The sequence below is a fragment of the Cetorhinus maximus genome, chromosome 34, assembly GCF_964194155.1.
Source record: "Cetorhinus maximus chromosome 34, sCetMax3.hap1.1, whole genome shotgun sequence".
Taxonomy (NCBI): domain Eukaryota; kingdom Metazoa; phylum Chordata; class Chondrichthyes; order Lamniformes; family Cetorhinidae; genus Cetorhinus; species Cetorhinus maximus.
In genome coordinates this window covers 2992486-3006664 of record NC_135912.1, presented here as the reverse complement: position 1 = coordinate 3006664, position 14179 = coordinate 2992486, and the positions used below count along the sequence as shown (strand labels likewise).

Here is a 14179-nt window from a genome sequence, read left to right as displayed (position 1 = left end):
CGTTTGTTGCCCGCCCCTAACTGCCCTCGAACAGTGTGTGCTTGCCAGACCATTTCAGGGGGCAGTTATTGCCGTGGGTCAGGAGTCGCGTGTAGGCCGATTGCCTTCCCTAAAGGGCATAAGTGAACCAGATGGGGATTTTTTTTTTTAGAGAAACAACCTGCTTTGCAATTCCAGATTGCTTATTCACAATGTCACCACCAGGAGGGGCTGTTCATGCCCCACCCAACAAATAACTGAACAAAGAAAATGCAAGGTTTCCCATGGTAATTTTAACCCCTCTGTAAACCTGATCTTGGATGTCATATTACTGGGATGTTGAGGGCCAAGTCTGAATTGTGAAAAGTCTGAAAATAGGATCGCACGGGAACATTGGGAAGGAAGATGCGATGAAGCGCTTTGGGACGTTCTAATAATATCGAGGGATATGGGGGTAGTGCGGGACAGTGGCATTGAGTTGGACAGTCAGCCACGATTTAGATGGATAAGCGGGTCAGGCTCGAGGGGGGGTGGGTGAGGGGCCATTCCTGCTCCTATGTTACCGTGTTTTCCCTTTGGGACAAAAAAATTCTTTAGTAGCCAGGGCCAGAAGTAGAGGAAGACAATAACTGAGGGGGAAAGGGTGCTCTTGGAGGGGGGGGGGGTCTCACGTTGAGCTCTCCCTGGTACAGGCTCCACGTTGACATTCCTAAGCCCACAAGACAGGGGGCGGTAGCGGCCGGGTGAAAACGACGCTTTAGCCGCCGGCCGGGATGGCGGGTTTTCACGCCGCGTCATTCCCCGAATCTGCCTCGTTATTTAAGCATTCCCGGGGAAACACGCCGCTCCCATGGCGGGCGGGTAAACGTTCGCCTGCCCGCCAGGCGCCATATTTGAATTCCAGCCGCGCGTAGACGTCTCGGCGATTCCAGACCACCCACCGCTGCACACGGAAGACATGGCCCTGAACTGGAAGAAGACGGCAGGCCCCCAGGTTCAGCGACGCGCCCCCTGGAATGCCTTTTGGATGCCGTGGAGTCCCGCTGGGATGTCCTTTACCACCCCGCCCCCGCCCCCCCCGCTCTAGCCACAGGATGGGCAGCAACATGACCAACCAGGCTTGGGAGGTGGTGGTCAACGCCAACGCCCTTCAGAAGAGAACAGCCACCCAGTGCCGCAAGAGGATGAATGATCTCCTCCGTTCCACCAGGGTAAGTCACTCAACTCATCACTCTCAACTCACACACTCACAAACCCATCGCACACCCACAGGGCCCTCACTCACCGTCATTGTCCTCATCCCTGTCCATGGGACCACTCACCACCCACACAGGCCGGGCATACTTATCATCTGGCCCTGCAGGTGTCCTGTTTACACCTTCTCCATATGTATCCATGCAGGACAAACTGGCTCACAACAAAAGGGAGAGGTCACAGACCGGTGGCAAAATGCCCGAAATCAAGCTCCTCACGCACTTTGGAAACAGAGCCATCCAGCTGGCCGGCGAGGATCTGGAGCGTTCCTGTGCTGACGGTGAGGTCAGTGCTGCTCTACCAAGTGAGGATCCAGTAGTGCAACATCCATCAGACAACCGTGCTGTGAGTGATGTGTCCTCGTTCACAGGCCACTGCCATACTCTCCTTATCTCTCCTCTCTTCCGCAGGCACATCTAGGAAACAGCCGACAGAGTCCATGACCCAGGGACTCCAATCAAGCCCCGAAGAAACCTCTGGAGTGGAATCTGGAGGCACCCTCCCTGAAGTCCCATCACAGTGTTCACCCACACCCTCCACCAGCGCAGAGACACACACCTCGGTGGGACCTGGCTTTGGAGTAGCTCCTGGTGAGCACAATCTGCTGAGCACATCGCACTTTCCAATCCACAGCAGACAGAGGCAGGGACTTCCCAGGTCCCCGGCATTGGGAGGGTTGCTGGAGGCCAGAACGTTGCTGAGTCCAAGCCAGATGAGGAGCCTCTGGACTCTGTCATGTCTCCGTTGCTGGACCTGCAAAGGCAAGCTGGGGAACATCAGGAAGGGATGTCCGCTGCACTCCTCAGATTGCAAGGCACGATGGAGGAGTCTCCGTCTTCAGGCTGAGGTGATAGCGTCGGCATTGCCAACGCACCAAGGTCAACACTGGCAGGATGGTAGCCGCCATGGAGACCTTGGTCCAGGACATCCCTCCTGCACTGCTGCGCGGGCTGAACTCCATCACTGATGCCATTGTTGGCCTCCAACAGTGTGTACGTGAGAGGGGTGCCGGGCAGCTCGATCTCACTCCAGCCACCCCTGCTCCACATGGAGTCAGCCTGGGGCCCTTGGGCACCCACAGGGAGGAGGATCAGCAGGTACACACTCCGAGCCCATCCACCCAGGGGTCTCCGGGAGTGTCCGGCCCATCGACCGCCTGTTCCTGTGACCTCCGCAGCTCCAGCTCCACAGGCCGAGGAGGGACTCACTGCCACACAGCAGGACCCCGAAAGCAGGCCGGGGCCCTCCAAGTCTCAGCCCTCCAGAGGACTCCCGCCAAAGGTCATCACAGACAGGGCTTCACAGTCAGCAGGCTGTCCCCACCTCCACTGTGGATGTCCGGGGAGCACCAAGACGTAGCGGCAGGGTTAGGAAGGTTAAGGGGAATTAGTTACACAGCCTGGGCACGGGTGTTAATCACTTGTACATAATGTTCACTATTGTCAATAAACTCCCAAGAATGTCTCCCTGCCTATGGCTCCTTGTTCTGATGAGCAGTGTTCTTGTCACCCAGTTGTGAAACCTTTCTGCACAAGATAAAGGCAGGTGTCTCAGTCCAGGGCCTCTTCCCTGTGTCTATGCAGCCTTCAGACCAAAGTGATGGTCCGGCCTCACACTCCCTGGACATATTACTGATGCCTGCACCTCGGCGGTGCTGGTCATTGCTGCCAGAATGTAGTGGGCAGGCGCTACAGAGTTTCTCCCATCCTCTCGATATGCTCTCAGTGCCTGTAAAGTGAGGCTGGACCCATCTCTTCAGCATCTGCGACCACTGAGGCTGTTCTCCAGCTCCTGAAGGGCTCAGGTGCTGAAGGCGGACAAAGCATCAGTTGATTTTTTTTCCAATAATTTATATAGATTTTTCTTTTCCCACCTATTTCCATTATTTTTAAATGTATTTCCATCCATTGTTTTATCTCTACCTTTTAGCCTATTTCGATCCCTTCACCCCACCCCACCCCACCCCCACTAGGGCTATCTGTACCTCGTCCTGCTTTCTACCCTTAATTAGCACACTTCTTAGATAATATCACCACCTTCAACACCTCTTTGTCCTTTTGTCTGTGACATCTTTTGGTTATCTCCACCTATCCCTCTATCCAGCTCTACTTGTCCCACCCCCCCTTAAACCAGCTTATATTTCACCTCTCTTCTATTTTTCCTTAGTTCTGTTGAAGGGTCATTCGGACTCGAAACGTTAACTGTGTTCCTCTCCGCAGATGCTGCTAGACCTGCTGAGTTTTTCCAGGTGTTTTTGTTTTTGTTTTGGATTCCCAGCATTCGCAGTTTTTTGCTTTTATCCGCACATATCAATGTGGCTGCGCCTGGACTGTCCACGCTGGAGAGGAATGGTCACTTTATACAGGTTTCACTAAGGTGTGGCCGCTTCCCTCGCCCACCCTTACCCTCCACCCCGAATCCTTGTGCGCTATATTCAACAGCCAGGCAGCCCTTGCTCCCACCCCCTCCCCCCCAAGGCTTTTTTCTTTAAATATACTTTATTCATAAAATATCTGGACGAACGTTACAAAACATTTCAAAATCACCATCACAAAAAGTACAATCGGATTCAACTTTTACACATGGATCACGAGGTGTTCAATACAATCAATGAATATTACAGTCATTTCAATATGGTCATTACAGACAGTCAGACAGTGCAATGGGATTGGAGTTATCAACATACATCATGATGCACTCTGAGATGCTTCAGTACAATTATTATAAAATTAGTATTCAATGCAGACATTCATTGTGAGTCGTACAGCCCGAGGGGTCTATACAGTTCCCAGCCTCTCGGTGCATTGTGCCTGAAAGGTCTTAGACAGCGACCTTTCCCCATTGGGCCTTTGCAGTGGCTGCCCCAAGCTTTAGTGCATCCCTCAGCACCTAGTCCTGGACTTTGGAATTTGCCAGTCTGCAACACCCAGTCGGGGACAACTCTTTGCGCTGGAAGACCAACAAGTTTCGGGCAGACCAAAGAGCGTCTGTCACCGAGTTGATGATCCTCCAGCTGCAGTTGATGTTTGTCTCGGTGTGTGTCCCTGAGAACAGCCCGTAGAGCTCAGAGTCCTGTTGTCACAGAACTGCTCGGGATGAAGCTCGACAGAAACCGCTGCATCTCTCTCTCCAGGCCTCCTTTGCAAAGGTACAATCCACAAGGAGGTGAACAAGGGTCTCGTCTCCCACCCCCTCCAAGTCGCCTCAACCGCAAGGCTGCCCTTAAACCGACCCCCCACCCCCCCACCCCGACGCTTGAACCCCAACAGGCGACCCTGGCGAGCGCTGCACAATGTCACTGTGCGCTCACCTCCGAGTCCCCCTCAAACTGCCGGCCGCCAAGCGCGCGCCTTTGATGTGCTGTTGTGAAACACGTCGGCGTGCTCCCCCACCGACCGTGGACGGACACCCCAGCGGTGTGGGGAGGGGACGATTCCGGCGGGCTAGCCTGGTAACAATATGCAGACGCATTACAGTGAGGCCCTGGAGAATGTGACAGGGAGTGGCAGAGGTTCTAACTGTCAGGACTGTTTGACTGGGGATGGGGCAGGGTGGCGGAGGGGGAGTGGTGCACTGGGGGCAGTGGGGGGGATGGGGGTGTGTGGCGGGTTTAGTGGGGTGGGGTGGGGGGGGGATCTGATGTCCAGCTAGGAATGAAGTGGAAGACCGAGGTGGCCAATGGTCTGATTCAGCCTCAGTAATGGGCAAGGAGAGGGATGGAGTCACTTGACTGGGCAACACTGGTCGTAGGGAGTGATGCAGTCAGTTCTCCCCATTCGCATTCGGCTGACACAGATTCAAAGGCTTTTCGAAATGAATGACCTGCTTAAGTAACTGGCCACTCCCTCAGATGGGGTGAATCATGTTGCACTTGAGTTGGCATCAAATCAAAAACCTTTTATGATCAGCATCGATTCTAAGGTCTTTCCTGCCAAAGGAATTGCTCCCTCCACGTTTCTCTCCATAAAGCGGCCTTTGTTCTCCGCACAGAGGGAGGATACTAGCTCCAAACTTGATAAATCAGTTGCTATCCTCCGGAACTTGTCAAAGGCTTGTGCACTCTCTAAGCCTCGTGGAGGCGTTTGTTGTCCATAATTGACAGAACCGAAGTGAAGGACCAAGAGCTTTGTCGGAGGTGGTTAAACTCAAGAACGGGAGGAGGCAAGAGACAAGGTGAGTCCAACAAGTGTTTCGACAATGACTTGTTTGTGACTTGAGGGGCCGTGGAGAGGAACAGGTGAGGTCAGTTGATTTAGGAAATAACCTGTCATCGTCTATATCTCCGCGAGCACAATGCTACTCAGGCAATTGTTATTTTGCGCAGCTACGGGATATAATTATTTATTTAAATTATTGAATCTTACAGCAAAGGAGGAGGACATTCGGCACATTCTGCCCGTGCTGCCTCTTTTGAAGGAGTTATCCAATCAACCCCCCTCTCCTGCTCTTTCTCGATGACTCTGCACGTCTTTTCTTTTCCCCGCCTCTCAGCTCTATTTCCATTTCCTCTTTTCAACGTTGAATCTGTGTCACTTGCCCTTTCAGGCAGCGCATTCCAAATCATAACAACTCACTGCATGGAAGAAACACTACCCCCACCCAGCCACCCCCTCCCAACCACCACCCCCCTTCTCCCCCCACCCCCAACTCAGTCCTTTAGCCGATTATCTTCAATTTGTGTCCTCTGGTTACCGACCCTCCTGTCGCTGGAAACAGTTTAATCAGAGTCGGCTTGCCAACCAATCAGCACCCTTTCTCCTGCAGTATAATTGTTGTGACCCTTTGAAATTTGGCATTCTTGCATTTGTCCCGATGAGTGAAGGCCAAAAAGTTTCAACAACATGACACTCTTAGCAATATTCTCCCCTGATTACTGTTATGGCACAGCCGATGGTAAATGTGGAGTTGTTCAAATCCCAAAGGGAAACTTGAAACAACTGCCACAACTTGTTTAGCAATTTGTATAAATTTCGAGATGCATGTCTTAAATTCAGTAGTAATAAGACCACCAAGTCTTATAGCTTTTCACAAAACTAGATTAAACATTTATTAACAAGAAAGATGATTTTTAAGCACACACATATGCCTACAAATTACTACTATAATAACTCCTAAATCCCCCAATTGATTTAACTCCCAATTACACTTTCGTTAAGGCAACAGTAAGACACATAGATTTTAAGAGACCCAGGCAAAGAAACATGATACCCTGAACCAGCTGGATTCAAGGTGAGTTTTCTTAACTTCAGTTCTTGGTAAACAGCATCTTGAGGCGTAGATGCTGAAGGCTTTTCATACTTGTTAGATCTTAAAAATGCCTACCCTTACACACAGCCTTCACTCCTTTATACATATTTTCCCCTTTGAATGCAAATTCCCATTGTTTCACTATGTCTTTGGACTTTTCCCTACTAATAATACAAATCTCTCCTAGTACTAAATTTTACCAGTAATCTTTCGGAAAAATAAACACACTGTTTCTAAACTTCACGTGGCCAAGTGACACATTTCACCCCTCCTTTGAAAACAATCTAGTCTTGTTTATTTAAAAATGCAAATTTTACACTTGATATTCTAAAGTTCCCCCATGTTTACCATGTTTGCATCAGAGCCTTCAGACCAGCTGCCTTTAATCCAATTAATCTCTCCCTCACAATCTCTCTCTCTCTCACACACAGACGTGCACACACACGCAGTTATGTCACAGCAGCTGGTAAAGGCTGAGTTGTTAAATCCCAGAGGGAATTGAACAACTGTCATAACTTATATTTTCAATTGGTACGTTTGAGATGCAGCTCTGAATTCAGGAATAAGACCACCAAGCCTCAAGAGGTATTTTTATATAAACTAAATTAAACATTTATTAATTTTACAAGAAATTAAACACATGCACATGTCTACAAATTACTACCATAATAACTTTTAAACAAATCCCCAAATTAATCACTCCCAGGTAAATCTTCACCAAGGCAACAATAACCCATAGACTGTAAACAGGCACCAGGCAAAGCACATTTGACCTTACGGATTCAAAAAGAGGTCCCTTGCAATTTGATTCCTTTGCAGAAACAGTTGTGGGGCTTACAGGCTGCTTAGATCTTAAATGCCTCTGGTCTGCCCATACAAAACTACTTGAATGCAAATTCTCATTGTATCACTAGGTCTTTGATCTCCACCTCTTCTAACAATAAAACCCCTTTCATGGCACCAATTTTATTAGTAATATAAACACATTGCTCGGTGTCTCCTAGTTAGGTGTAAGATTTTACTCCCTTCTTTTGAATGGTTTATTCAACAAATGCAAATGTACTCCTTACCTTCTAGGCTTTTGTTTATCTAAGTAACATCTCAAACTACTGTACATCAAAGTACCCAGACTACCTGGCTTTAATCCAGTTAAGACACACGCAGATACAATGATAGACACACACATAGACACAGACACTACTACAATTCCAATTTAAAAATAATTTCCAATAACATTATACACATTAATACCTCTTCATCACACACACACACACACACACACACACACACATCCCACTATTACTCTATTTTACAATAAATTCCAATAACATTTTGGAAATTATTATATCTTCCTGACATTGCTCAATCCAAATACCACGCGGGCTGTGGCCATCTCCGCTCAGCCCTCGCCTCACCACTTAATGTGTGGCTCGGCATGCGGTGCACAGCAAGATCCCATGATTGCGCTGCCTCCTTGTGGCGTTGGAAGGCAAATGTTAGCTCAGACGGCAGGAGGCATAACTCACCAGCACCTCCCGTCAGTCCCACCCTTGGGCCACACAGGTTAAAAGGTGCCGTTCTTGATCATCGCAACGCCGAGTGTCATGGTCAAGGCTGGAGACACTTAAGGCTCAGTTTGTCTTCCTTTAATCTAGGGGAAATCAGGATGTTCTGCCAGTCGGAGACACGGACCTCACAGCTATCACTGCTCTTCATAGTTATAATCAGTTTCAGCTTCACTATTCGAACAGTTTACTATTTTGCAAATCAAAGGTATGTTGAAATGGCCGCTATAAACCTGTTTTACAGCGCACTGTCCGAGATAATGTCAACGTGGAAATAATAACTTCTTCTTCTGCCTAACCTCTGTCATCAATATTGGAAAACACTCAACTACGCAGAATTAAGGCGCAGAACAGGCCACTCAACCCAACAGGCCCAAGGTTTCTTTTATTCATTCAGGAGATGTGGGACTTGCTGGCAAGTCTAGCTGTAATAACGGGTGGAGGCCATTCAGCCCCTCAGACCTGTTCTGCCATTCAGGGAGATCACGGCTGATCTGCGGCCTAAGTCCACATGCCCAGCTTTGCCCCACGTCCCTCGATGCCCTTGGTTAAGAGAAATCTATCAATCTCAGATTTGAATTAAAAATTGATCCAGCAACAATTGCCGTTTGTGGAGGAGAGTTCTGGGCTTTTACCACCTTTTGTGTGGAGAAATGTTTCCTTATTTCAACCCTGAAAAGTCTGTCTCTGATTTTTAAACTCTGCCCCCTAATCTTAGACTCCGCAGGCAGAGTGAGTAGTTTCTATCAACCCTATTTGTTCCCTTTAATACCTTGAAAACTTTGATCAAACTGCTCTTTAATCTTCGAAATTCCAAGGAATGCAAACTCTAGTTTGTTTATTCTGTCCTCGTACCTTAACCCTCAGAGTCCAATTATCCTGTTGACAAAGCTATGTTGCATTTCCTCTTATCAGCCAACCCTAATTGTCCCTTGAGAAGATAGTGGTGAGCCACATTCTTGAATCTTTGGCAGCACCTTCCTAACTCGTGACCTCTACCACCTAGAAGGACAAGGGCAATAGACACACGGGAAGTTCCCCTCCAAGTCACTCACCATCCTGACTTGGAAATATATCGGCCGTTCCTTCACTGTCGCTGGGTCAAAATCCTCAAACTCCCTCCCTAACGGCGCTGTGGGTGTAGCTACACCACAGGGGCTGCAGCGGTTCAAGAAGGCGGCTCAACACCACCTTCCCAAGGGCAACTAAGCACGGGCAGCAGAGGTTGGCCCAGCCAGCAAAGCCCACATCCCATGAAATAATTAAAAGAAGATGGGAGGTGGACCAGGCGATCATTGATATAGTCGAGTCTAGAGGTAATAAGGGTACGGTTGAGGGTTTCAGCAGTTGAGCTGAGGCTGAGGTGAAGACTTCTCCTTTAAGCTGCTCCTTAAAACCCACCTCTTGGACCAGGCTCGCCCGAATGCCCCCTCCTGGGCGACACTCCCGCGAAGCGCCTCGGAACGTCTCGCTGCACCGAAGGCGCTATATAAACGCAAGTTGTTGTTGCATGCAATAACCTTCCTGTGACTCAATCTTTGGCTGTCGGACGGCAGGGATGGAGGCTCGCCGGAGCCTAGCTGCACTCCCAGGAAGCACGTGGCGTTCCTGAAGACGCACAAGACCGCGAGCAGCACCATCCTTAACATCCTGTATCGATACGGGGAGCTCTGGAACCTCAAGTTTGCCTTGCCGTTTGTGGACCATTTGGGCTACCCTAAACGATTCAGGGCTGAGTTCGTCAAGGGCTTTGCTAAGAGCCGTGTCAAAGAGTATGACATCATCTGCAATCACATGAGATTCTATTTACCTGAGGTAATTAGATATTAGCGTATTGCTGAAAAAAAGATACATTGTCAAAGCTTTTCATCTTGCACTCATCAGGACAGAATACCAAATCGCATTGGAGTACTGGACTCCCAAGTGACTCGATTTTAATGTATCGTCAATAAATAATTAAAAGCTTGTCATACAGTCCCGGGCGTTGCACTTCAGGAAGGATATATTTGTCCTCGGTGGGATTGTAGCACAGATTCACCGGAGTGACGCCTAAAAGAATTCAATTACGAGGCCAAGTTGCACAAACTAGTGCTCGGCTGAGTTTCAAAGGTCAAGGATTTGTTCTCATTGAAGTGATTAAGATGATTGAAGGGTTCGGATAGAGAGAAATTATTTCCTCTGGTGGGGGCAGTGTGGGGGGAGTCCAGAACATGAGGGGAGGGTGGGGGGCCGGAACCTTTAAATTCGAGCCAGGCCCGCACACGGGTGATATCCAGGAATCACTCCTTCACACAGAAGGGAGCGGGAATCTGGAACTCTCTCCCCCCCAAAAAAAAGCTTTGGTCGCTGGGAGACAATTTAATTCTTCAAAACTGTTGGTCGATAGGTTTTTGTCGGGTAAGGGAATTAAGGGTTATAGAACCTCGGCGGGTAGATGGAGTTAATGTAGGGATCAGCAGCGATCTAAATGAATGGTAGAACAGGATTGTGGGGCTGAATGGCCTCCTCCTGTTCCACTGCCCTTCTACTTGCCACTAACTGCACTTGCCCTTAAAATCTTTGACCTGTAAAGTTCCTGGAGTGCACTTCCTGAGAGTGTGGTGGAGGCAGATTCACTCAAGGCTTTAAAAGCAGAATTGGGAATTTATCTCAAGAAACAAGATTTACAGGGCTATGGGGAAAAGGCAGGAGAGTGGGACTAGCTGCGTTGCTCTTGCAGAGAGTCAGCATGAATATGACGGCATGAATGGCCTCCTTCTGCACTGTAACTGTTCTATGATTCTAGATAGCCAGCGGGCTAGTGCATTCAGCTGCTGAAACATGTAGGCAGGAGGGTCCTAGGGTTAGGGTTAGGGTTGTCAAGGAGAGAATGCTCCTGATCTCGGTAGAAGCTGGCTCAATTCACTTAGCCTCACATTCCCTGGGATAAATAGCTTCGGGATTCCCATTCGATCCCGCAAACTCTGTTAGCATCAGATGAGACTGGGAACAGGTATTCACATATGACCCTGCATGGAGGACCCAGCTGGCTGGACATGTTCAGAAAGTAAAACAGATAACCAGTAAAATTCGCAACCCTTTAACATAAAAAAAAACAGGCTGCCTGTGTCAGCGAGAGTTGAAAAAATACTATTCTAGCAGTTACAAAAGCTATTTGTTAACATTTCCCCAGGGCTATCATTATATCATTATGAATGCTTGGCTGATTTCCATAGGCTTTAATTATCTAAGCAGGGCATCCTACATTCACAGTTTGATTGACAGTTCAAAGGGTTAGCTATCTTTGATGTGGGGCTATAAATAAAATGTGTTTGTTTTTATAAGAGATGAAGCACTTGAGGAGATTTGAATGGGCTTTCATGAATGGGAGTGATTTTTTTGATATAATGAAGACTATAATAAGTATTTAGATCTTTGTTTTATTTATCTCAACACAGCTCCTGTTGTCTGCCTATGCTGGACACTGGATGAGTTGGCAAGGAAGGTGTAAGGATCAAGCCTGGTGGGTGGGAGGGCTTGAGTTGGCACTAAGTTGACATGGGAACTATAAGGGGTCACGGGGATGGGTAAAGCACATGATCTGGCAAGAAGAACAATGAGGGACCATTGGTGGTGGCATGGGGATTGGATGGGAGGGTGATGTGCTGAGGGGTGAGGGCTAGGGGACTTAAAATTTAACAAAACAACTGGGACAAAATTCCAGAGAACTGAGACTGGCCTTTTAACCACATGTAACCAGCCTGCCTTGATATTCGTTAAGCACCACCCCCACCGACCCACCCCACAACCACTTCGCCCAACCCCACACACACACACACCCCTGTCACTGCCACTGATCTGCTCTCTCGGGGGCGGGGGGGGTGGGGGCAGTGGGCCCAAAACCAACCCACCTCCGCACTCCCCGGAGCGAAAGCTGGGCCCTGATGGGGGCACATTCTGCTGAGGTGGGTTTGCCAAGTCGGGAAATTTCCCGACCCCCCCGCTACCCACCCCGGTAGCGAAAATCTGGCCCGATGGATTATTTCAAAAGGGGAACTGGATGGGCACTTGTGGGTAAAAACAAAAAACCTAGCAGGGCTACAGAGCTAGAGCGGGGGGGAGGGGAGGGGAGGGGGCGGGGTGCAGTGGGAATAATTGGATCGCTCTCTTCCGGAGGGGGGGGGGGGGGTGCTGGCATGGCTGCGACGGGCCGAATGGCCTCCTTTTGGACCGTAACAATTCTGTGACGCGCCAGCCTCGATGGGCTGTCATTCTTTGCCGAAAGTAAGCGTATTTCTGACTCCCTACAGGTGATGAAGGTGATGCCGATTGGTTCGTTCTATTTCTCCATCGTCAGAGATCCCGTCCAATTGGCTGAGTCCGCGTTTGCGTACTATCACAACGAGTCGCCGGCCTTCAAGAGAGCAGCGAGTCTGGTTGAGTTCGTGCGGCACGCCGACACCTATTACAACAGCTCAGAGCCGAACAGTCACTACGCTCGGAATCTCATGTGGTTCGACTTCGGCCATGACAACAACATGGCCGACACCCCCGTCTACGTCCGCGCCGTCCTCGGCGTGCTGGAGAGGACTTTTGACCTCATCCTGGTGGCCGAGTACTTTGACGAGTCGCTGGTCCTGCTCAAGGAGGCCCTCTGCTGGGAGATAAAGGACGTGGCGCACTTCAAGCTCAACGCCCGCTCCAGTGACTCCGTCAGCCCGCTCAACGCCACCACGGCCGAGATGGTCAAGGCCTGGAACGGACTGGACTGGAAGCTCTACCGTCATTTCAACGCATCCTTCTGGCAGCGAGTCGCCAACTACGGCCATGAGAGGATGCAGCAGGACGTCGCTCGCCTGCGGGCGCTGCGCCAACGCCTGAGCGCCGTCTGCCTCCAGGGCGGCGCTCCCGTGGCAAGCGAGCAGGTCGAGGTGGCGAAGCTCAGGCCCAGAAACTTTGGGAAGGCTAAAATCCTGGGCTACACCCTCAAGGCCGGCCTGAGTGGCCACACGCTGGTGCTTTGCCAGCGGATGGTGGTCCCGGAACAGTATCACCTGGACCACCTGCAGAAGATGCAGTCTCTGCCACCGCTGGCCTGAGAGACATGCCGGGCAATGAGCAATATGGCGCCGGAAATGGTGGTCTCGTCGAGAACAAGGGGACTTTGTTGGGGGGCGGGTAAGGGAGCGGAGGGGGAGCATTTTGACGTAAATAGGGACGGCAGCTGTCATGTGATTGCGCGGTAAAATTTAGTGAGCATTTAGAAAGGACCCCGGGGCAGGCTCCTTAAAGGCAAGCTGCGCCCGAAGAGTTTGATTGGCGCATTTCGGGAAACTGTCGATCGGATGGCCGAGGGAAAGGTGATGGATGATGCTTGGTCACAAATATGCCTCAGAAAGCATTGCACGTGCCTTTCCCCTCTGTGAACTCACTGGTTTCTCCCGCCAACAGTTCCAAACGTGCCCGAATAGCAACTTTTCAGATGCAGATATGGAACCCGACCCACAGGGGAGTAGCTGTAGACGCAATTAAGGGGAAGCTGGATAAACCCATGAGAGAGAAAGGAAGAGAAATTTACACTGATGGGTTGAGATGAAGCAGGGGTGGGAGAGGGCTGGTGGGGGACATAAATGGGCCAGTTGGGCTGAATGGTCCATTTCTGTGCTGTAAACTCACTCTAATTTTTCCACGGGCAGTTGAAGGAGAGGGGGGGACAACGATAGGTCAGTGGTGGACTCCAGGGGTGATGGTATATGAAGGGGAAAATTGGCCATTGCTGGAGATTCTCTGGTTACATCAGATAGGTAAGAGTGGAACCTTGTGTACAGCCCTACTGAGCTGGACAATGGGAACGAGACACCTACCTTCACCTAAAAGAGTATTTAAAACTAAGGGTTACAAGAGTAGTGAAAATTTCATTGCCTGCCAAGTGCTTTGGGATGTCATGAGGGTATTGAAAGCTGCTATAGAAAATCACATTCTTTTTAATATTATATTCCATTTGTTACAGCACTGTATTTGCCTTCTACTGCTGCTCTGGTAAATCATTTGATTTTTAAATAAATTTGAATCGCCATTTTAACCTGCACCAAGGTGGTTTTAATGTGTGACCATTTCACAGAAACTGTATGCGAATTCTAATTTTGCAAGATTTC

General features: G+C 49.5%; 1 protein-coding gene across 1 annotated transcript; it reads left to right on the top strand.

Moving 5' to 3' along the window:
* Positions 1–937: 937 nt before the first annotated feature.
* On the top strand, positions 938–13123 carry LOC144671708 (galactose-3-O-sulfotransferase 2-like). The gene is made up of 4 exons (XM_078533722.1): positions 938–973; positions 5336–5406; positions 9602–9860; positions 12335–13123. The coding sequence occupies exons 1-4, from the start codon at positions 938–940 to the stop codon at positions 13121–13123; spliced, it is 1155 nt and encodes a 384-aa protein (XP_078389848.1).
* Positions 13124–14179: the final 1056 nt, after the last annotated feature.